At 45.2% G+C, this 23,995-nt stretch overlaps 1 protein-coding gene across 2 annotated transcripts in view; it reads left to right on the top strand.

The window, feature by feature from the left end:
* The window catches only part of PTPN21 (protein tyrosine phosphatase non-receptor type 21), an 85,454-nt gene that overhangs the window by 48,867 nt on the left and 12,592 nt on the right, over nucleotides 1–23,995 (top strand). For both annotated transcript variants that reach the window (XM_035261233.3, XM_035261235.3), the window contains exons 7-13: nucleotides 2,528–2,615; nucleotides 3,363–3,451; nucleotides 7,445–7,532; nucleotides 8,526–8,605; nucleotides 17,002–17,062; nucleotides 17,683–17,767; nucleotides 22,054–23,486. In XM_035261233.3, coding sequence (XP_035117124.1) covers nucleotides 2,528–2,615; nucleotides 3,363–3,451; nucleotides 7,445–7,532; nucleotides 8,526–8,605; nucleotides 17,002–17,062; nucleotides 17,683–17,767; nucleotides 22,054–23,486 — 1,924 coding nt within the window. The remainder of the gene's footprint in view (nucleotides 1–2,527; nucleotides 2,616–3,362; nucleotides 3,452–7,444; nucleotides 7,533–8,525; nucleotides 8,606–17,001; nucleotides 17,063–17,682; nucleotides 17,768–22,053; nucleotides 23,487–23,995) is intronic.

Raw genomic sequence — 23,995 nt, 5'->3', positions numbered from 1 at the left:
ATCAGGGAGGTTTGATTTTTTTTTTTATGATACAGCATGGCAAGTACAGGGTTACTTCCCTCTGTATATCTATGGGCTGTGTCTGTCATCTGGGGAGGAGCTATGCTAAGAGCTATGGTGCTTATTACTCGGAACTATGCTCTTGCATACCTTTGTATACTTGTAGATATTGACATTCTTTCATGGTGAATCTCTGTGTTGCCTGTAAGAAAATATACTCTTCTAGAGAATGCTAGGTCTTACTCTAAACCAACTACAACACAGTTCCAGTTACAGATGCTCCTTGACTTATGATGGGGTTAAGTCCTGATAAAGTCATAGTGAGATGAAAATTCTGTAAGTTGAGATGAATTTAATACACCAGCCCTGCTGAACGTCATAGCTTAGCCTAGCCTACCCTATGCATTCTCAGAACGCTTACATGAGCATATGGTTGGGCAAAATTGTCTAACACAGAGCCTGTCATATATTTGATAATGTTGAACGTCACATGTAATTTGTTGAATACTGTACTGAAAGTGATAAACAGAATAGTTGTATGGGTCCTCAAAGTACAGTTTCTTCTGAATTTGTATCACCTTTGTACCACTGTAAAGTTGAAAAGTCATTCAATTTAACCATCGTAAGTTGGAGACTGTCCATACTCTATTATTAAATTCTTACAACTACTCACTAAGGTAAACATTATTATCTCCATCTCACAGATGGGGAAACCAAACTCAAAAAGATTTATTTATCTCTACATGTCATAGAGGTGGGAATTGAAAGCAGGTCCATTTCATTAGAACCTACTGCTTATCCCCTTCCAAATAAAATATCCTTTTGCCTCTAGTCTCTCTCCACTCAAATCCACACAGTCGCTCACAAAAGATTAATCTCCCTAGAATATATCACTTTCCTCTTACCTGTCTCCTCCTCCTTCCTCATGCTCGTGTGTATTTTCATGCTTCCCACAAGCCTGAGTTCATTACCCTGAGATTAAAGGCCTCCCACAAGTTGGTTAACTCCTGCCTTTCCAGCTTTACCTTCTGCCATCCACATGAACCATTTCTTTTCTAGTCTAATTGATCCCTCAGGCACAGATTGCTCTGCCTTTTGTCACTTTCATTCATTTATTTGTGCATTTCCTTCAAAGATAATTCAGTGTTCTTACTCTGTATTAAGCAGAGTAAGAGTGCTGGATACTATGGCACACAAATAAATAGAATGATTTCTTGTCTTCCAAGAGTGCATTCCCAGCCCTTTAATCTGAGGGCTGTTAGGACAAGCCACTGTGGTAATTATAATATATGTAAGAAGTATAAGAGTATACGAGCGCAGTTAGAGGGGTATGGGCAGAATGTATTGGGACTGCACAGAGCTGGGGCACTGGGGAATCCCAGAAAGTGACCCAGGGGGAGTGATGCATAGGCAGAGTCTTGAAGGATATTAGGGATTGGCCAGGTCCACTAGTGAGTCACAGGTGTAATAAGAAGAGGGATTCACATGTGTAAAAACCCAGAGGGCTGAGGGAACATATTCTATCTGAAGACATGCAGAGTTTGGGATGGCTGGAGTGTGGATGCCTTGAGGACAGCGGGGAGCATCAGAAGGTGAGGCTGGAGATGCAAGTCTGCATGCACTTGGGCACTCCTCCTATACCCACACTGCCTTCCTACCTATCCTAGTAGTGCTGCACTCACCTGAGCGAAAAGGGTTTTCATGTAGCCTCTTCATACACTTATTCCCTGGATTCGACATTTAGCACATAATTCTCAGTAATGCCTGATACTTCGTTGTTTTTGTTTTTTGTTGCCCAGACTGGCGTGCAGTGGAGCCATCACAGCTCACTGCAACCTGGAACTCCTGGGCTCACACAATCCTCCCACCTCAGCCTTCCAAGTAGCTGGGACTATAGATGTGCACCACTGTGCCTGGCTAATTTAAAACATGTTTTTTGTAGTGACAAGGTCTCATTATGTTGCCCAGGCTGGGCTCAAACTCCTGGCCTCAGGTGTGATCTTCTCTCTCGGCTTCCCAAGGTGCTGGGATTACAGGCATGAGTCACCATGCCCAGCCCTGATATTTGGGACAATAAGCAATTACTTGGTAGTTTAAGAAAAGTCCAAGCTTTCACCTGAAGATTTTTTTAGGGAGTTGTTTTGTCCCCATCCTCCCTACTCCTCTGCTTTAAGTATAGAGAGCAGGATCTCATGTGATACCCTCAGCATTTAGCACAGTGCTTTGCACATACTGGTTTTCAGTAAATATCAATAGATTGATATAACCAATTAGAAAATTGATATATTTATAGGGTTATATGCTAAATTGATATATAGGTTTTAAGAAAAGCTTTTTTTTTTTTTTTTTTTTTTGAGATGGAGTTTCGCTCGTTACCCAGGCTGGAGTGTAATGGCGCGATCTCGGCTCACCACAACCTCTGCCTCCTGGGTTCAGGCAATTCTCCTGCCTCAGCCTCCTAAGAAAAGCTTCTTTAAAACCATTTTAAGCTTGCTTTGTTAACAACTTTGCTTCTTTTGGTTTGCAGAGGGCTCACAGCTCCTGATGCTGAAATGCTGTACATGCAAGAGGTAGAGAGAATGGACGGCTATGGAGAAGAGAGCTACCCTGCTAAGGTAAGTATGACTTGGCAGCTGGGCGGGGGGGTCTTTAAAGTTAGGCTCACAAATTTGAGAAAATAGTGTGGAAATCCAAGGATGTCCTTATGTGCAAAGGCTGAGGACATGCAAAACTCTGGAAACAAAAGCTGAGGTCCTGGTGACCAAAATTTTGGGGTAAAACACATTCCCATTTTGTGGTTCATATTTTGTTTTTATTTTATTTTATTTTGTTTTTGTTTTTGAGACGGAGTTTCACTCTTGTTACCCAGGCTGGAGTGCAATGGCGCAATCTCAGCTCACCGCAACCTCCGCCTCCTGGGTTCAGGCAATTCTCCTGCCTCAGCCTCCTGAGTAGCTGGGATTACAGTCACGCGCCACCATGCCCAGCTAATTTTTTGTATTTTTAGTAGAGATGGGGTTTCACCATGTTGACCAGGATGGTCTCGATCTCCTGACCTTGTGATCCACCCATCTCGGCCTCCCAAAGTGCTGGGATTACAGGTGTGAGCCACTGCGCCCAGACTGTGGTTCATACTTTGAAATGGTCTTGAACTAGAATTCCTGAGGAGGCCCAGACTTTTAAAATTTTTATATATATCTACAAGATCATCTATGTCATTCAGACTTTTTTCCTCCTGAATAGTGACTCTGTAAGTCTTCTGAACTCTCTACATCTGGGAAACCAGTCTGGGGAACTCTGTGTAGCAGCAATTTCTAGGCATCTGCTTCCTGGGTTTTTCTTTTTCTGCTTTCTCCTTTTAGGATAGCCAAGGAAGTGACATATCCATTGGAGCGTGTCTTGAAGGCATCTTTGTGAAACACAAGAATGGAAGGCATCCTGTGGTATTTAGGTATTTTTCTTACCTCTTTTTGTATGTTTTCTATGGCTCCTGTTGGTGATCTGTTTTTTAGTACTTAAAGGGTTAAATTGTTCACAAGTCTATCCCAAGCTCTCATTAAAAAATAGAAATAATTCCCTTCCTAGAAAAAAAAAATACCATCGGAATGCAACAGCCCTTTTCAAAAGCCACTTTCTTCAAAACTAAATGTCCAGAATATAATGCTTATAATGATGGCCTATTATAAAATGCTGGAAAATGTGTAACCCTTTTTGTGCCACATGGAGACCATTCTTCGTTTTGATGTGAATTTTTAATTTGAGCTCTGGTTTCTACGACTATTTATTGGTTAATTTATTTATTGTGACAAACTCACTCTGTCGTCCAGGCTAGAGTCCACTCACTGCAACCTTGACCTCCCAGGCTGAAGTGATCCTCCCATCTCAGCCTCCTGAGTAGCTGGGACTACAGGCTAATGCCACCATGCCTGGCTAATTTTTGTGTTTTTTGTAGAGACAGTTTCACCCTGTTGCCCAGGCTGGTTTCAAACTCCTGGGCTCAAGCTATCCGCCTGCCTCCCAGAGTGCTGGGATTCCAGGTGTGAGCCCACTGTGCCTGGCCCGTAGGGCTATTTCCTATGAAAAATTTAGATCTTTGTTTTGACACTAGTTATGTACCAAAATTCCTGAAATACCAGTTATCTAGGCAAATTTCAATTATTTTTTATAACTTTTTTTTTTTTTTGCTGATATAAAAAAATGATACATTCATTTGTGAAAGTCTTGGAATGTAAGAAAGATGGAAAGGATATATAGTGACATACTAATAGTGGCCAACTCTGAACAGTGAAACTACAGATGATTTTAATTTCCTCTATAGTATTCTGTGTTCTAATTTGTATCTTAAAGAAATTAAGTTGGACCATATTGTACAATCCCTGCCTTTTATTCCTTAAAATCTCTAGTCTGGAAAATCCAAAGTTCATTTCATAGAAATACTTGCAGTTTTACTCTGAGATTCTATTTATCCAGTTATCTGTTCTCTAGAAAGAGCTAATCAGATAAATAGAATCTCAGAGTAATGAAAATTACGTTTGTATTGTTTTTAAATTCATTTTTATTTTTTATTTATTTGTTTTATAGAGACAGGGTCTTGCAATATTGCCCAGGCTGATCTCTAACTCCTGGTCTCAAGTGATCCTTTCTCTTTGGCCTCCCAAAGTGCTGGGATTATAGGCCAGCCATGGTGTCCAGCCAGAAGCTTATATTGTTTTTATAAGGTAGTAAAACATATTCTGTCCCTTTTGTTTTTTGGTTCCTTTGTGTCTACCATTTGTTGAGTGCTTATCATGAGTCAGATGAACTATGCTGAACACTTTTTGTGTGTGTGGTTTTTTTTTTTTTTTTTTTTTTTTTTTTTGAGACAGAGTCTTGCTCTGTTGCCCAGACTGGAGTGCGACAGCGCAATCTTGGCTCACTGCAACCTCCGTCTCCCAGGCTAAAGTGATTCTCCTGCCTCAGCCTCCTGAGTAGCTGGGATTACAGGCACATGCCACTGCACTGAGTTAATTTTTGTATTTTTAGTAGAGACAGGGTTTCACCATGTTGTCCAGGCTGGTCTTGAACTCCTGACCTCAGGGGATCCACCCACTGTGCTGGGATTACAGGCGTGAGCCACCATGTCCAGCCTTTGTGTATTGTTTTATGTAATCTTCATAACCCACTCCACAGTAGGTATTACCACCACTTTGCACATGTGATAATTGAGGCTTAGAAAAGTTGTGATTTGTCCATGGTCACCCAGTTATTAACTGGCATAACTAGTACTAGAACTTGGATCCTCCACTTTATGCTTGGGCTCTTAATTGCTTTATTAAACAGCTTTTTTTTTTTCCCCTTTTGAGATGGAGTTTCGCTGTTGTCACCCAGGCTGGAGAGCAGTGGTGCAATCTCGGCTACTGCACCTCTTGGCTACCTCTCGGGTTCAAGCCATTCTCTTGCCTCAGCCTCCTGAGTAGCTGGGACTACAGGCGTGCACCACCACGCCCAGCTAATTTTTGTATTTTCAGTAGAGACAGGGTTTCACCATGTTGACCAGGCTGGTCTTGAACTCCTGACCTCAGGTGATCCACCCACCTTGGTCTCCCAAAGTGCTGGGATTACAGGCATGAGCCACTATGCTCAGCCTTAAACAGCTTTTATTTTCTCCACCCCTAACTCACTGCCAGCCACACAGCACACACAAAACTCAAGCTTTCTAAACCATTCCTACCATTTCTTCTTGAGAACTAGTTTTGCCTTGAAGAGCTTTTTCTCTAGATGGACATCTCCTCCTACATTTCCTGTGCTTTACTGTCTCCATGAATTCTCTCTGGTGGTTATGACCTCAGAGAGGACATATCACTTGGAGAGTAGAACCCCACTCCCAGAGTTCACTGCCCGGGGCTGGGTGGCTCCCCTTTGGCAGTTGCTCTGTCATCCCCAGGCCACCTGTATTAACCCTTCCCAACATGCTGAGTTGGGGGTCAGGGAGAAGAACATAGGTCCAGGGCTCTACCTGAAGGGCAGGGCTCGGATGGTGCCCAGAGTGTCACATGGGAACTTGAGGCATCTGCCTGGCTTCCTTTATCACTGGATAGGAGTTTTTAAAGTTATCTTAAAGAAACCATGTGATGCTAATAATATTTAGATTTAGCAAACACTAAATCACTACTAAATTAATTTTAATACATTTTAAATAAAATAATGGAAAAGGTTAAAATTTTTTTCCATAATTTGTTCTTTTTCTAAAATTCTATGATTATATAATCAAATCAAATATTAATATAGAAAAGGTAATATAAAATTAGAAAGTATCAGATTTTGAATCCTAGTGAAAACTTCCAGAATAGTTCACTCTTTGAGTTCCTGGCGTTTCAACTTTATCTTCACCCTGAAGCTTTTCAGAGCACACCTCCCCCACTTTTGTGCCTTATTTTACCCTGTGTATCTGCAAGACTTAAAGGTTCTTGTTTGCTTCTGTGTTCTCGCTCCTCCCCTTCCTCTCCATCTGTGCTTCTTTAGGGAAGCACTATCCTTCACTAATCTTAGTGTCCCTAAGACCTGCTGAAATTTCTGGCGTTCTTACAATAGGTACCTTTTATTTTGTTGTATGAATAGATGAGGCATTGGCAACCAGCTAAGACAGGGATCTTCAATCAAGCAAATCTGACAAATGAGAATGCTACATTTTACATCTTTTAAATTCTGTTTTCCCTCATTTAATATACATGAATTTACTTTTTGCAACTAGCTGCTGTCACTTCAATTAGAACATTAATGTTACCAGATTAAAACCACTGTTTTTTGTTTTGTTTTGTTTTGTTTTTTTGAGACAGAGTCTTGCTCTGTCGCCAGGACTAGAGTGCAGTGGCACAAGCTCGGCTCACTGCAACCTCTGCCTCCTAGGTTCAGACGATTCTTCTCCCTCAGCTTCGCAAGTAGCTGGGATTACTGGTGCCTACCACCTTGCCTGGCTAGTTTTTGTAATTTTTTTTTCAAGATGGAGTTTTGTTCTTATTGCCCAGTCTGGGGTAGAGTGGTACTGTCTTGGCTCACTGCAACCTCTGCCCCCTGGGTTCAAGCAAATTCGCCTGCCTCAGCCTCCCAAGCAGCTGGGATTAAAGGTGCCCACCACCATGCTCAGCTAATTTTTTTGTGTTTTTAGTAGAGGCGGGGTTTCACCATGTTGGCCAGACTGCTCTCAAACTCCTGACCTCAGGTGATCCATCTGCCTCAGCCTCCAAAAGTGCTGGGATTACAAGTGTGAGCCACTGCGCCTGGCCTAGATTTTGTATTTTTAATAGAGGCAGGGTTTCACCATGTTAACCAGGCTGGTTTTGTGTTTTTCTCAAAAATGTTACCAAATATTAACGTACACATCAGGCTTAGGGGAAAATTCTGTACTGTATCTCCTGGTTTCCCCATGGCGCACTCACCTTGCCATTCTCTATTTGCTGTTCCTTAGGTGGCATGACATTGCTAACATGTCCCACAACAAGTCGATTTTCGCATTAGAGCTGGCAAATAAAGAGGAGACCATCCAATTTCAAACTGTGAGTAGGGGTCTGCATGGAATGTTTTCCTGAAAGTTAACAGCTTCTACTTCTGCCTGCCTGTATGTGTTTGGAGGCAGGGCAGTATTAAAATTATCACACTGCATAATTCTAGAAAACATGCAGTTTTATCATGTTACATTTTGCAAAATGGTGGTTGGCGAATAATGGCTGCTCAGTAAATGCTGAATGAATGAGTCTTTGGACAACTACTGTCTGATCATGATAATCTTTAAATTAAGCTTCAGGGACTAAGTAGGGGAGAAAGTAAGCACCGAAGGCCAGGTGTGGTGGTTCACGAGCCTGTAATCCCATTATTTTGGGAGGCTGAGGTGGGCAGATGACAAGGTCAGGAGTTCAAGACCTGCCTGGCCAACATGGTGAAACCCCATCTCTACTAAAAATACAAAAAGTAGCTGAGCATGGTGGCGTGCATTTGTAATCTCAGCTACTCAGGCAGCTGAGGCAGGAGAATGGCCTGAACCTGAGAGGCAGAGGTTGCAGTGAGCCGAGAATCATGCCATTGCACTCCAGCCTGGGCAACACAGCAAGACTCTGTCTAAAAATAAGCACTGATATCTTAGATTTCATTGATAAATGAATATCTCTGAAGAAATGTTCTTTAACAGTTACTTGCTTTTGTTCTCTTGACAAAGGCAGTATTGAGTTAGTGAGTCATATTTTTGTTTATCTGAGTGTATTTGGCAAGAGTAAAAGTTGGTATTTTTATAGTTTTTAGATTTTCAAGTCATTTTGAAACTGCTTAGTATGAGAATTCACACTGTTAGAACAGATTGTTTTGTCTTCATAAGTTAAATCCTGTTTGTGGTATTCATACCGTGGGCACAGTGTTGGAAAACGAAAGGCTCCCAGTGTTCTGACAGTGACTTTGTCATACGATGTCACCCATTATATCTTCAGACAAACTCTGCATTAAATGTGTCAAGTCGTATGTGTGTTTTCATACTGCCTTCTGCCTACATTATTTTCTAGGAAGACATGGAAGCAGCAAAATATATTTGGAGACTCTGTGTTGCACGACACAAGTTTTACAGACTAAACCAGTGTAACCTGTAAGTATGTCCAGCTCATGGAAACTGGAAAATTATGAATTCAGAAATTGTAAACATGAGTTTATTGTATCATCACAAAAGACATTTATCAATCGGCGTCTTTCTTTTTTAATGCTTTTATAGCTGTTGTCCTCATTTTAGCTATGGACCAACTTCTAATAACTACATCATTTTCTTCTAAGATTTATTTCAACTAGTGACAAGAACCATTCTAATTCTTGATAGGTAAAAAGGGAATAATATCCTTTATTTGTTTACATTAACCCTCTGGTCAGCATTTCAAGTCATTAAAGATTATTCAGCTTTTCCAGCCATCTGAAGAATTTGTGCCCCCCCTTCCTGGTGTACATTTTTCTTTTATTTCTTTTTTTAGACAGAGTCTCCCTCTGTCGCCAGGCTGGAGTGCAGTGGCGTGATCTCGGCTCACTGCAACCTCCCAACTCTGTGGTTTAAGTGATTCTCCTGCCTCAGCCTCCGGAGTAGCTGGGACTACAGGCACACACCACCATTCCTGGTTCAAGTGATTCTCCTGCTTCAGCCTCCTGAGTAACTGGGATTACAGGCACATACCACCACGCCCAGCTAATTTTTGTATTTACTAGAGATGGGGGTTTCACCATGTTGGCCAGGATGGTCTCGATCTCCTGACCTCGTGATCCATCTACCTTGGTCTCCCAAAGTGCTGGGATTATAGGTGTGAGCCTGGTGTGCATTTTTCTTAGCCCTTACGGTGATACTGCACATGTAAATATCGTCCTTCATCTACATTCCCCTCCACTCTCTGTGCTATATCTCTGCTTTCCTTAATAGAAGGTGTCCTCAAGACAGTTGTGCATGCTTCTTTCTTTCCTTCCTTCCATTCTGTTTCCCCTAAGTCGCCACACCATGGACGCTGTTTGTTGTGGTCAGGCGGCTTTTGTCCAGTGATCATTTTACGAGTTCTTTTGACCGCTCTGCAGTACTGAAGCTCTGATGGCTCCTTCCATCCTTCCTGAATCCTGCTCTTCTTTGGCTGCCAGCTTAGTCACCTTTGCTGCTTTAGTCCTGAGACTTCTTCTCCAAATCTGCTCCTCTAGGGGGCTTCTTCTGGTCTGTCCTCCCCCTGAGCTCTTTTTTTTTCTTTTTTTGAAGTGGAATTTTGCTCTGTCACCCAGGCTGGAGTGCAGTGGCACAGTCTTGGCTCACTGCAGCTTCCACCATTCAAGTTCAAGTGATTCTCCTGCCTCAGCCTCCCAAGTAGCTAGGATTACAGGTCCATGTAATCATACCAGCCTAATTTTTGTATTTTCAATAGAGATGGGATTTCACCATGTTGGCCAGGCTGGTCTCAAACTCCTGGCCTCGTGATCCGCCTACCTCAGTTTCCCAAAGTCCTGGGATTACAGGGCTGAGTCACCGCACCCAGCCTCCCTGAGCTCTTGACTCTTGCATCCTGCTGCAAGCATTTAGTTTGCTTAGTCCTCCTCAATACCACTCTGAAAGTTCTGGTGAAAGTATACTACTGCCTGTATATTCGGAAGATAGAGCTGGCAGAACCTGCTGATGAATTGGATGTGGTATGAAACCTGACCATTTTTACCACCTGTGCTAACAGCTCAGTGCTCGCTGCCATTGCTTCTCATCAGAATACTGCAGGAGCCTCCTGACTCTCCTGGTTCTGTGCCTCCGCTGCCTGTAGCTTATTTCCATATGTCAGCCAGAGTGATCTTAGTTTAACCAGAATCAGATCCTGTCACTCTTCTTAACCCTCCATTGGCATTCCACTTCTTTGTTTTTAAGTACTTTTTTAGTTTCTTTTCAAGACAGCCCTGTCACCCAGGCTGAGTACAGTGGCCTGATCACGGCTCACAGCAGCCTCTCACCCTCCCTTGGCTCAGGCGATTCTCCTACCTCAGCCTCACAAGTAGCTGGTACCACAGGTGTGCAGCACCACACCTGGTCAATTTTTTGAAGTTTTTTTTTTTAGGGGCAGGGTCTCCTTATGGTGCCCAGACTGGTCTCACGGGATCCTCCTGCCCTGGACTCCCAAAGTGCTGGACAGTGTGAGCTACCATGCCCGGCCCCATTTTAGTTCTAATAAAAGTACGAGGCCATACACAGTGTGGTTCTTGCCTGATTCCAGCCTTGTGTCTTTTCCTGGCTGGGCTGCAGATGTGCCTCACCCTCGGGGACACTGTCCTTGCTCTTTTCCTGGGTCTCCACCTGCCTTGCTCCCTCATTGCAGCCTGTTGTCTGGTCAGATATGACCATCTTCAGACACTGTCCCTGATTGTCCCCTCTTCCACTATGACCTGTCTCTTTACCCTCTAACTTTGTTTTGTTCTTCATAGCACTTAGTACCACATGAATTTGTATATTTGTCTATTTGCTTGTTTGCCTGTATCCCCTGCCAGCAGGTAAGCTCTACAAAAGTGCATGGGGACAGACACTCTTCCCTGCTTTCAATGCCATATTCCCCGTGCCAAGCAAGGGCCTGGCTCACTGTCGGCCTTAATAAATTTTTTGAACTAATCTATAGCTACAAGTGTCAGGAGCTGTGATTTAAGATGTCTTAATGCTGTAAGATCCCTTAGGAAAAAGATACCTCCCTCAGAACTGCCCAGATAGGAAAGGCTTCCCAGCCAAGTGACATCTAAACTGAGACCTGAAATGTTTCTTTCAATTCCCACAACCTTTCTTTAAGCTGTCCTCCAGTCCCTGGACCATATCTGGAGGCACCTCCTGGAGTTGTCTCCCATTTGGCCCCCCTGTCCTGTCTTGCCTGTATGCAGTCAGTCTTCCAGATGGATAAGCAAAAGATGTAGCACTGTTCTTAAAATCTGAGCACATGTCTCTCACCCACCCCCTTCTGGGTACAAGATTAAGGGTAGACTCCTGAGGTCCTTCTCTGGGCTTAGCTGCTTCAGCCCAGCTGGCCTTGGAATCTGACTCCTGGAAGGCAAGGCATCTTTGCTTATGATGTGAATGCTCCCAGCCCAGGCCTTCGCTAAAATGTCCCTTCTTCCCTTCTCTGACAGACTCTTAGTCATTCTTCAAGACTGAGTTTAAAATACAGCCCCCATAGACACCACCAAGCATTCAGTTTGCTTAGTCCTCAATACCACTCTGAAAGTTCTTTTTTTTTCTACCTCTTTTATAGTAATGATCTGAATAATTCATAACAAGAATTTATAAATGCTTGCTCTGGGTCAAGCATTATACCGAGAGCTTTAATTTTCTTTAATCTTTACAGTAATCCTGTTGGGCACAATTATTACTGCCCCATTATTGATGAAGGTATGAAATGTCTTACCCTGCCACACAACTAGTAAGTGGAGCAGCAAGACTCGAGCCTGTGCTGTTAGCCACTGTGCTAGCCTGTTAGAGTAGTTCCTGCCTGCTTTTTTCATGTGGATTTGATCTGTCTCTCTTGCCTAATGGAGCTCCATGAGAGCAGGTGTCCTCTTACTCATCTTCGTGTCCTGTGTCTGGCAAGGTGCCTGGTGCATAAGGGCTTAGTGGAACAATGGGAGCCCGAGTGAGGCAGTGATGGGGGTCACAGGGAAGAACAGCCCTTTTGCTCCTGTCTCTTCCCTTTATTACAGGTTGTAAATGAGGCATAGGGTGGAGGGAAAGTCTGACAAGGGCATTTTGTCCCTTACCACTAGGAAGGAAGGAGAAAGGCTGTGTGGAAGTGCCTTCTGTCTTACAAGGTGTGAGCAACTCTGGGCAGGAGCAGCAGTGTAAAGAACACGCAGGGATGCCCATCTGGACAGGGAGCTGCCCAGTGGTTTGCACCTGTGGCCCAGTCCCTGTCTCTTCCCAGCGTTCTCCTGCACCCTGTTTGCATCTGAGTCCCCACTGCTGGTCTGGTGATGGGATGTTCGTAGGCACTGGCAGGGAGGAGGAACCTGCTTTCTTTGTAAAGCGGTTTCCACTAGCTGCCTGGGCGTATTTGGATATGAAAGTGTTCCCCCTGGTGGTGATAGTCAGCAGTGTTACTAGCCCAGGCTAGTTGCCTTCCCCTTTGCTGGCCTGGTTATCCAGCCGTTTGTGGTGTGATTTCTGTGCAGAAGTAAGTTCTAAGTTTCAAGCAGTAGATACGCATTCTGTTGGACCACAGAATTTTTATTTTAAAGGCTTTAACAAGTTTAAGAGTATTCATAATACTGGAAAATAGTGGAGAATCTACATTTTGAATAAACCATAAAATACAATCCCTCTCCATGAGGCATCCATGTATCCATATTTGTTGGTGTTAGTGCCTTTTTTTTTTTTGGAGACAGAGTTTCACTCTGTTGCCCAGGCTGGAGTGCAGTGGCACGATCTCGGCTCACTGTAACCTCTGCCTCTCAGGTTCAAGTGATTCTCCTGCCTCAGCCTCCCAAGTAGCTGGGACTACAGGCACATGCCACCATGCCTGGCAAATTTTTTGTATTTTTAGTAGAGACAGGCTTTTGCCATGTTAGCCAGAATGGTCTCCTTGGTATCCTTGAACCTGCAAAGCCAAGTGATAGAGGGCTCGAGAGACTTTTTCCAGAGGGGAAACTTGTATTCCAGGGTGCAGCAGACCACTTGCTGAGCACAGTGAGATGGCTGGAGAGTGCTGCCTGCAGCTCGGGGCTGTTGATGAACATAGCAGCTGGTGTCCATCTTGGTTCTGGAGACTTTTGTAATCCAGAGACTGCATGGAGTAGGCCCTGCCTGGAAAGCTGGCCTTAGCCCTCAGCCTCTAGAGTAGCCAAGATTACAGGCATGTGCCACCATGCCTGGCTAATTTTTGTTTTCTCTTTTTAGAGATGGGGTCTTGTTATATTGCCCAGGCATGTCTCAAACCCCTGGCCTCAAGCGATCCTCCCATCTCAGCCTCCTAAGTAGCTGGGATTACAGGAAGGAATCTATTTCTTGAACTATCTATCCAGTACATGAACTATCAATGCATTTTTGTGTTTGTCAAAATCTGACTCCCCTTCATCATATAAGAAAGGGAACTTAGAAAGCAGGATTCAGATAAGGCTTAGAAATACAAGCTTAGCTGTAAATGCTTAGGAATAAGCATCGCTTTAGTCCTCACTTGCTTGTCATTCATTTGCTCAACAAAGGCACTAGGGATACCACATCTTGCCTCCACGGGGCTTATAGATTAGTTGGGTCTGGGGAACAGGTTGGACACATGATTGTTAGAGACCTACACTCAGGAATCTGACAGACATGCTGGTTCAAATGCCGGTTCTACTACTTGTTTGCCATGTGACCAGGAGCAACTGACTTAACCTACATATCACTTTCATTATCTGTAAAATCAGGATAATAACTGGACCTTCCTCATGGGGTTGGTGTTCACATTCCATGAGATAATCATGTACAGTCCTTAGCACAGTTTCAATAAATAATACTGATTTTTACTTGGGCTGGCAGCCATTTTTCTTTTCTTCTTTTTTTTAAGAAACACGGTCCTAGCATCCTAGTTTCCCAGGTGGAGTATGGTGGCAATTCACAGATATGATCATGGTGCACTACAGCCATCAACTCCTGGATTCAAGGGATCCTCCTGCCGCAGCTTCCCAAGTCACTGGGACTACACAGGCAGTCACCACCATGCCTGGCTCAGCCTTTTTCGTTTTTATTTTGTCTTCTTTGGTGCACATGTTCTAGTGATTTATTCTGTTATTTAGCAGCACCCATCAACACAGTGACTGCCCAGAAAGTTTGGAAACCACAAGCAACAGTTAGATGGTTTTCTCTTGTATGCCAAGTTGAGGACAGCTGATCTCAGAGTAAACTGCATTTATAAGAACAGTGCCAAGAAGAAAAAGAAGGTTAGCCCCTTAGAACTGATGGCGAGGCTGCCTGGGTCAAGCACTTCGGCAGGTACATTCTTTTGTAGTTTGTTTTGTTAGTAGAGCTGCAGTGGGCCGTGTTCGCCTCCACACTGGGTGCTGCCGGCAGCGCCAAGATCGCTATCAGTGTGGGAGTGCCGCCGTGTGATAAGCTCTGCATCCTTGGCTTTCGTGTTTTGCTTTTGCCCTAGGCTGGGCAACTGTGGACATGTTATTGGAGTTCGTTGACAGAGAATTCTGTCAGCAACCCTTTTGAATTTATATAGTACTTTAAAAGTTTAAATTCATTCCATCTAGACAGTGAGTCTCTGCTAGACTGAACACAACATTTAAAGGACCCAGTTTGCCTAAACCTATCCCTGACGATGAAGAATAACCAGAGACAAAGTAAATTTCAAGGCTGCAAATGCAGCGTCTTCAAATTCTGGGCACTAATTTTTTTTTTTTTGAGATGGAGTCTCTGTTGCCCAGGCTGGAGTACAGTGGCTTGATCTCAGCTCATTGCAACCTCTGCCCCCAGGGTTCAAGCGATTTTCCTGCCTCAGTCTCCCGAGTAGCTGGGACTACAGGTGCCTGCCACCATACCTGGCTAATTTGTGGGTACTAATTTTAAGAAATATATTAATGTGCAGTTAAGGAGTATTTTTTTTTTCCGAGCCCAGGCACACCATGCAGACTCGTCTCACCAAAATAAATACTGGAAGAATGGGACATCTTTTGGAAAAGAGACGTTTCTTTTTCATCAGCAGCCTTGAATACTTTCCAGTAGCAACAAAAAATGAAATTATTTACAAAAGTCATCTATTAAAAGCAGTTGTAATAACCTGATGTTAAAACTAGTATGTACTAGTTTTCTTTTTAGCTCAAGAGTCTTATAAAAATATGGTAACATTCAGGGTTTTTGAATATAAGATACTAGTTATCAGAGTGCTAAGAATAATGTGAATTTATGAGACATGAGGCTTGATATGGTAAATTGGCTGAAATAGATTGAATGTTCACTTTGTCATGATGGATTTTCTAGTAATTCGTCCTTAGAACATTGTAACCAAAGGTCACGAAATATTTTCGCAATCAGTAATTATGTTTTACATAAGCACATGAGCCAGGAATAGATGGTAAAAGGTTTAAGAAAAAGTGCTTTGACAAAACTACATGTCACCAACAAAGCCAAGAATCCAATGGGTTTAGGTTCCTAGATCTTATTTGCAGTAAAACTGACCACACGGAAGAAAAAAAATCTTGCCTTTATTTAAAAACAGTGGTTACGAATGGGCGTTTCTGTTGTTCCTTTTTTTTTAACCTTATTGTTTATTTAAAGGTAGAACTTGTTGTGCACATAGTTTAAAATCTTAAATTATCACATAAGTGTTCATCAGCACTCCCTAATACTTTTAGCTGCTTTTTTGTTTTGTTTTGTTTTGTTTTGAGAATGGAATCTCACTCTTGTCGTCCAGGCTGGAGTGCAATGGCGCAGTCTCAGCTCACTGCAACCTCTGCCTCCCAGGTTCAAGTTACTTTACTCTCCAGCCTCAGCCTCCTGAGTAGCTGGGATTATAGGTACGCAGCACCACACCTGGCTAATTTTTGTATTTTTAGTGGAGATGAGGTTTCACCATGTTGGCCAGGCTGGTCTTGAACTCCTGACCTCAGGTGATCCACCTGCCTTGGCCTCCCAAAGTGCTGGGATTAGAGGTGTGAGTCACTGCGCCTGGCCCTAGGTGCTTTTTACAAAGTATACTTAAAACAGATCAGAAATTTCTGGCAAAGAAAGGTAAATGAGTTTACCATCCACTCACTGAACCACAGCTTGTGCTTTGCTCTCCCTTGTTCCTTAGAGGAAATGTAGATTTAAAAAATAGAAGTGTTTGAAATTTTTTATATTGGAGTTTTTTTAAAAGATGGGGTCTCACTATGTTGTCTATACTGGTCTTAAACTCCTGGGCCCAAGATGCTCCCAAGAGGCTGGGACTACAGGAACGTGCTTACAAACCTGTAAATGTAGATTCTTGTCACTAAAATGATAAATTCATCTCTTTATTATGTTTGTAGTGTGTAGTTAACAGACTTTGAATGAAAGGCAGTTCTTACTGCTTGAGGTTTCTGGGTTGACAGTGGATGGTCACCCCTGGGAGGAGGGTTAGTGGAGAGACCCAGGGCTCCCCCAGCACATAGGAGAGACACATTTGTACTGAATCCTTCTTCTCCCACAGCAAAGGTGTGGGTGATGTAGCCCTGTTGCTTTCCCCCCTGCTTATGGCTAATCCAAAGGTTTACTTGGATGGGCCTGGGAAAGATACTCTGATCCCTTTGGGGGTCCAGGTGATGATGCTCTGTGGGGAGCCTGAAATCACAGGGCAGGTTGAGGGGTTGGGGCAGCAGGGAAGGGCTGAGGCTCCATGGGCTGACAGAGAACCTCCCTTTTCTCTGACTTCATGACTCAGTTAGTTTGTCTTTTTTTTTTTTTTTTTTTTTTTTGCCTTAGAATATTTATTATTTTATGTTCCTGTATCTTGTTTTGGTGGAGTTTGAGAGAGAGTGTGTATGTGCCCTTCTCAGAGACATCCTATTTTATAGGCCAACTCAGACTGTCACAGGGAACCCAATCAGGAGGAGGTCTTCTTCAAGGATGTCTCTGGTAAGAGAAAAGGAAAATATGATTGCTTTTATATTTTAGTGATGTTTTCCTTAACAAAATATGCTTTTGATAGTGTTAATTTTGAGTCCGAACCATACAAGTGTACTGATTATTTCATCATTTTTAGCCAAAGAAATGGTGATTTTTTTTTTTTTTTTTTTTACTATAGGTCCAACCTAATATTTATATTATACATATTTGAGTATTAGGTCTGACCTTAATATTAAGAACTTGGACTACTGGCCAAGAGTAATCATAAGTTGGTATATTTAAGATATTAGATGACTATAATTACGTTGACTGTAATAATAAGCTGCTTATGTTCAAATGTTTACAGAAGGAAATGTGTGTGTTCCTTCTTGCTCTTAGCTTTTTGGATGCAGATTTTCTTGTGCTACCTAATGTCCTTCCTTGGTCAATCATAGGGCTCGGCATTGCCATTTGGGGAAATATAAAATGCTAGATATGGTAAGAACTACTATGTCTTCATGTTTATTTTCCATATATATTTAATTCTTGTAGAAGTTTTTTTTTTAACAGAAAGAATCCAGTGGATAATAACTTTTACCTGTATTATGTAAGCAATGTGTTTTAACCGTGTCCAACTCTCCATTTCTTAGCCTAAACCCCAGCCCTACGTGATGCCTCCCCCTCCACAGCTACACTATAATGGACATTACACAGAACCATATGCTTCTTCCCAAGGTAAAGTGCACTGTTTCTGCCATACCTGACATATTTATTACTATGGATAAACCTGTGAATGCTTGGAGATTGTGAGGTCTGGATAGTTTTTGACTGAAGTTGCACCCCAAATTGCTAACATGATAATAGCTATCCTGGATTCATAAAAGAAGCCAGTATAATCAGGTTTTTTTCTTGGAGACTCAGGCTAGAGTGCAGTGGCATGTCTGAGCTCACTGCAACATCCACCTCCAGGATTCAAGGGATTCTTGTGCCTCACCCTCCCAAGTAGCTGGTACTATAGATGCGCCACTATGTCTGGCTAATTTTTGTATTTTTAGTAGAGATGGGGTTTCACCATGTTGGCCAGACTGGTCTTGAACTCCTGAGCTCAGGTGATCTGCGACCCCTAGGCCTCCCAAAGTGCTGGGATTACAGGTGTGAGCCACCACGTATATTCAGGTTCTTCAGTATATGTAAAAAACTGCAGTAGCAAATTTTGATGCTCCACTGATCTCAAATTTGTACAATGGGGAACTATCAAGCTGGTTCCTGTGTCCTTTTACCACCACCCTAATAGCCTTTAAGTGCTTCTTTGCTACCTAGCAAAGAATTCCCTGGGTTACTTTTCTTCCCCTGCCAAAGGCTTTCCTATTGTAAAAGTTAAACACGTGACTACTGCAGTTTTCACTGAGAAATATAAGGAATTTTATTTATAACAAATTCCAAAGCTGAAGTTTAAGCAGTCAGTTAACGTTTACTCTATACTCTTTCTTTATGGGGCTATACCAAATGCTAAGGAGGTTTATGCAGCTGAGTACTTTCACATCTTAAGAAGCTTATCTTCAGCCTGGACAACAGGGCCAGACCCTGTCTCTACCAAAAAAAAAAAATGAGTGTGGTGATATGTGCCTATGGTCCCAGCTACTTAGGAGGCTGAGGTGGGAGGATCGCCTGAGCCCAAGGTAGGGGTGGAGGTTGCAGTGAGCCAAGAACGTGCTACTGCACTCCCTCCTGGATGACAGAGGGAGACTATCTAAAAAAAAAAACAGTAGAATCTGATAGTTGAAGATAAGACAAGTGCACAAATAACTTTGTCTTTCTCTCCCAACCCCTTTTTTTGTGGAGAATGGGGTCTTGCTATATTGCTCAGGCTGGTCTCACTCTCCTGGGCTCAAGCTGTCTAAGTGCTGGAATTATAGGCTTCAGCCACCATTCCTGGCAAAAATAACTTGAATATGATAGGTTTTCTGAGAGAGCATGTGCAGTTACCATGCTCTTCAACGGAAGAGAGACTCATCACATTGGGGACGAGATCCACTTTCTGGATCTGAAAAGATGGGTGGATTTCAGCAGGTAGAAAGCCAGGGACTTGACCGGGGTTGCTGTTCCTGGTTGTGGGGATAGCGAATGCCATGCCCAGAAGGAAGCAGTGGGTGTGTGGAGAGTCAAGTGGTCCAGGTTCCCTCTCAGGTAAGGAACTGTAGGGAGTGATGGATGAAGGGACCAGAAGGTAGGACGTGACTATATTGTTTGTGTCGGCCCTGTTGTAAAGATGAGGATTTTCATACAGCAACGTGAGTAGTAGGGAGCAGGGCTTTGGGTGTAGAGCCCGAGAGCGTCCCCCTAATCATGTTCTTGTACTGCCCCCCATCCTCCTTGCGCCCTGCCCTTGTCTGGTACTTGCAGTCCTGGCCCCTCCTACTTTGGGACCTGGCTGTCCTCTGCATTGTTAGTCTCACTCTGCCGTTCATTCTCTGCCCTCCGTCTATAAGCATCTTAATATTGTTTGCTGTCCTCTCTTTAAATGATGGTTTGAGTGATTTTCTTTCCTTTCTCACTGACCCCTCTGTGTGCTGCTTCTGCTTGTTGGTTATGCACTCACTCCTCTGCCTTTGCCACTCTGTTAAAGTGGCCCTCTCTGAGGCTCCCAGCATCCCCACATCCCTCGTCATCAATCCTGGGCTCCAGCCCCACCTTTCCAACTGTCTGATAGGTTGTTGTGACAGGGGAGCACCTGTATGGAAAGCACAGACGGAGTTTTGCTCTTGCTGCCCAGGCTGTAGTGCAGTGGCACAGTCTTAACTCACCGCACCCTCTGTCTCCCGGGTTCAAGCGATTATCCTGCCTCAGCTTCCCGAGTAGCTGGGATTACAGGCATGCACCACCACACCTAGCTAATTTTGTATTTTTTAGTAAAGACGGGGTTTCACCATGTTGGTCAGGCTGGTCTTGAACTCCCGACCTCAGGTGATTTGCCCACCTCAGCCTCCCAAAGTGCTGGGATTATAGCCATCAGCCACCATGCCTGGCCAGAGGTTCATTCTTTTGCCTAGTGTTCGGGACCCCATACAATATTCCCTGAGCCTGCTCTTCAAACTTTACTTCCCAAGTTATTTTACTCCTCTGTAGCAATCTGACACTCCAGCCACCCCAGCTTGCCCATGGGTGCTCCCTGGCTTTGCCGGTGCTACTCTGCCCCCCCAAGTGCCCTTACCCAATGCACTTTTCCATTTGCATGCTGCCATCCAGACCGGATAGGCAGGGTTATGCTGTGCTGACCAAACATTCCATTTCAAACTCTCAGGGAGGTGGTAGCAAGGGTCACCTGTCCATCGCACACTGCACTAGCAGGAGGGCTCTGCCCCATGGGTCTGCTTTAGGGGCCTGAGCTGGAGAGCCTCTTCTCTCTGGAATGCTGTTGGTCAGGGTTGCAGTGGAAGAGAGCCTGGAAGCTGGCTTTTAACCCTCTGTGCACTTTCCTTTGACCATTACTGGTCGCATTGCTGTATCTGATATCAAGGGGTGAGGAGACATGATCTCGCCTACTCTGAGAGGTCGAGAGACCTCACTTCTGATGGAAGCTGCACATGCCTACCCCACCCACTTGCCCCTCAAGTCCCCTTGACTGCCATATCTTCTGTGAGGTGGTTCTTGGTTCTCTCTTTCTTGTCCCCATCAACCCAACCCAGGCTGGAAATGACCATTCCTTCCTCTAGACTCCTGTAACCCTTTACCTTTTCTCTCTTCCTTGAATTACAGTGATTTCATGTATACCTTTCCCCTTTTCCTGCCTGTATTCTAGCCACCTTTTCCCCCTTCTGTTCTCAGTATTGCCTTTTCCACCTATCAGTCTTATAGATGACTGGCTGGTCTGTGTGGTGCAGAAGCAACGAGACTACGTGGATATGGAGCTAGTTCAGACAAGCTGGGGTCGGGGCCCGAGTTGTGACAGCAGTGAGAAAAGGGGGATTGCAGAGGTGGAACCATAATGGAGCTTTGTATAGACGAGGAAAGCATAGTGACAAGGAAGTGCTGTGTGTCAGCAGAAGAAATACCATGGAAGTTTGAGTGCTGTTTCCTCACAGCCGCATGTCCCACCAGAGTAAAGTGTAACCCCTGGATTGTGGTGTATCACCTAAGTATCACATGGCCACTTAAACCATCACGGAGCTTGTGAAGCACTAAAAGAATGCCTTTCAGAGGAAATTGTTATTTGAAGGACTTGGCTGCTGAGTTTCTAGTGTTAGAAAGCACTCTCGGTAACAGATGGCAAGTGAACTACAAATTGGAAGAAACATGGCCCCTGTCATCCTTGGGCAGGGACACATGCAGAGCTACTGTAAGATGATGTTAAATTGATTGTTAGCCGTAGGTCTGGATCTTCCTGAAACATGGGGGCCAGGGCAGGAGGCAGCTGCAGCTGTTTTAGTATGGCTCCTCCTGGCTTCTGGACACTTTATGGGCTGTGTGGCTGCTGGTGACACAGTGCTGCTGTGCTGGACGCTCATATCCTGCCATACCATTACCCTTTACAGTCAAAGCTCTCATGTTCATTTGGGAAGAACAAACAATCCAAAAATCCCAGTTAAGGAAATGCTTACAGACAGCCGGTGCTTGAACTGACTCAGCAGCAGCAAGGCCACATCCCTACCCAGGGAAGGAAGGCAAGGTCCCCGGCTCAGTGCCTTGAATGGTATCTCTGCCTCCAACTTCCCCAGAGTTCCAAAAACTCTGCTAGTCTGGTTGTGTGTGTGTGTGTGTGTGTGTGTGTTTTAACACAGGGTCTCACTTTGTCACCCAATGAATGCCACCCTTTAAGCAGGCAGAACCATCCCCATCCTATAGAGGAGGAAGCCGAAGCTGCCAGGGTCACTCAGTGCCTGTGGCCAAAGCTAGGTCATTTTAGCATGGATTTTTAAAATCTGTGTTAAAAGTGTCATCAGAGGTTAAGGGCTGATCTCAATGTTTGGTTGGAGTAATTAGTCCAATTTTAAAAAATCTCATTTGGAACTCATTTTTTCTAGATAACCTCTTTGTGCCCAACCAGAACGGATACTACTGTCACTCTCAGACAAGCTTGGATAGAGCCCAGATTGACCTCAACGGTCGGATCCGTAACGGCAGTGTCTACAGTGCGCACAGCACCAACTCCTTAAATAATCCTCAGCCCTACTTGCAGGCCTCGCCGATGTCGTCCAACCCCAGCATCACCGGGAGTGACGTCATGAGGCCCGACTACGTCCCATCCCATCGGCACAGCGCTCTGATACCCCCGTCCTACCGCCCCACCCCAGACTATGAGACTGTGATGAAGCAGCTCAACCGGGGCCTGGTGCATGCGGAACGGCAGAGCCACTCGCTGCGAAACCTCAACATCGGCAGCTCGTACGCCTACAGCCGGCCCGCGGCGCTGGTCTACAGCCAGCCCGAGATCCGGGAGCACGCGCAGCTCCCCTCGCCGCCGGCCGCTCACTGCCCGTTCAGCCTGAGCTACAGCTTCCACAGCCCGTCTCCCTACCCCTACCCCGCCGAGCGGCGGCCCGTGGTGGGCGCGGTCAGCGTGCCCGAGCTGACCAACGCACAGCTGCAGGCGCAGGACTACCCGGCCCCCAACATCATGCGGACGCAGGTGTACCGGCCGCCCCCGCCCTATCCGCCCCCCCGGCCCGCCAACAGCACGCCCGACCTGTCCCGTCATCTGTACATAAGCAGCAGCAACCCCGACCTCATCACGCGGCGTGTGCACCACTCGGTGCAGACGTTCCAGGAGGACAGCCTGCCCGTGGCGCACTCCCTGCAGGAGGTCAGCGAGCCCCTCACCGCCGCGCGCCACGCGCAATTGCACAAGCGGAACAGCATCGAGGTGGCCGGGCTCAGCCACGGCCTGGAGGGCCTGCGGCTCAAGGAGCGGACCCTGTCCGCGTCGGCGGCGGAAGTGGCGCCGCGAGCCCTCTCGGCGGGCTCCCAGCCCAGCATTTTTGCCGAGCGGACAAAGCGGGAAGGGCCAGAGGAGCCGGAGGGCTTGAGATACGGCCATAAGAAGTCCCTGTCGGACGCCACCATGCTGATCCACAGCAGCGAGGAGGACGAGGACGAGGACTTCGAGGAGGAGAGCGGGGCCCGAGCGCCCCCTGCACGTGCCGGCGAGCCCCGGCCGGGCCTGGCCCAGGACCCACCCCGCTGCCCCCGCTCCCTGCTCGCCAGGCCCCTGCACATCCTCGAGCCCAAGGTCCACGTCCTGGATGCAGAGAAGAGGACAACGGACAGCAGCCCAGTCCGCATGACAGCAGAGGCCCAGCGGCCCCGGAGAGACGGGCTGCTGACTCCCTCCATGTCAGAGTCAGACCTCACCACGTCGGGCCGCTACCGTGCCCGGAGGGACTCTTTGAAGAAGAGGCCAGTGTCGGACCTCCTCTCTGGGAAAAAGAACATCGTGGAAGGGCTCCCGCCCCTGGGGGTAAGTCGCTCGGAGAGTAGTGCAAGCAGGGAACCGCGCCTTCGACGGGCGCTCCATGCTTCTGCCCTGGCGGTGCTTTCCCTCATCGCTTCCCATGCTTTTCGGCTCCTCTTGTTCTTTTAACTTTCTTCATTCCCCCATGTCACTCTCTTTTTGTCTTTTTTTGAATACATGTAACTTTATATGTGAAATGGCGATCCGCTTGAATTTTAGTAGTTTTAATGAAGATAATGAATTACTATAGATGAAGTGAAAAGGCAAATTCACAGGGCTTTGTGGAAAGGAATGCAAAAGATGAATGAAATGTTTTAGTAATGCAGTATTAAGGAAAAGACAGTTAAGATTACATAACTTTAACCAGGATTGCTTTAGTCGCCCTTTAAAAGTACTGTGGGTGATGCGGCACCCTAGGGGTGCATTTGTTCAGTTTGCTCGAGAGATATCTGAGAGGAGTATACAGGGACGTGTTCTCAGCCCTAATATAATTCTCCAGGTTGGAGTATGTGTGG

This window comes from Callithrix jacchus, chromosome 8 (genome assembly GCF_049354715.1).
Source record: "Callithrix jacchus isolate 240 chromosome 8, calJac240_pri, whole genome shotgun sequence".
Taxonomy (NCBI): Eukaryota; Metazoa; Chordata; class Mammalia; order Primates; family Cebidae; genus Callithrix; species Callithrix jacchus.
The sequence above is the reverse complement of the archived record's forward strand: the minus strand, read 5'-3'. Positions and strand labels throughout refer to the sequence as shown.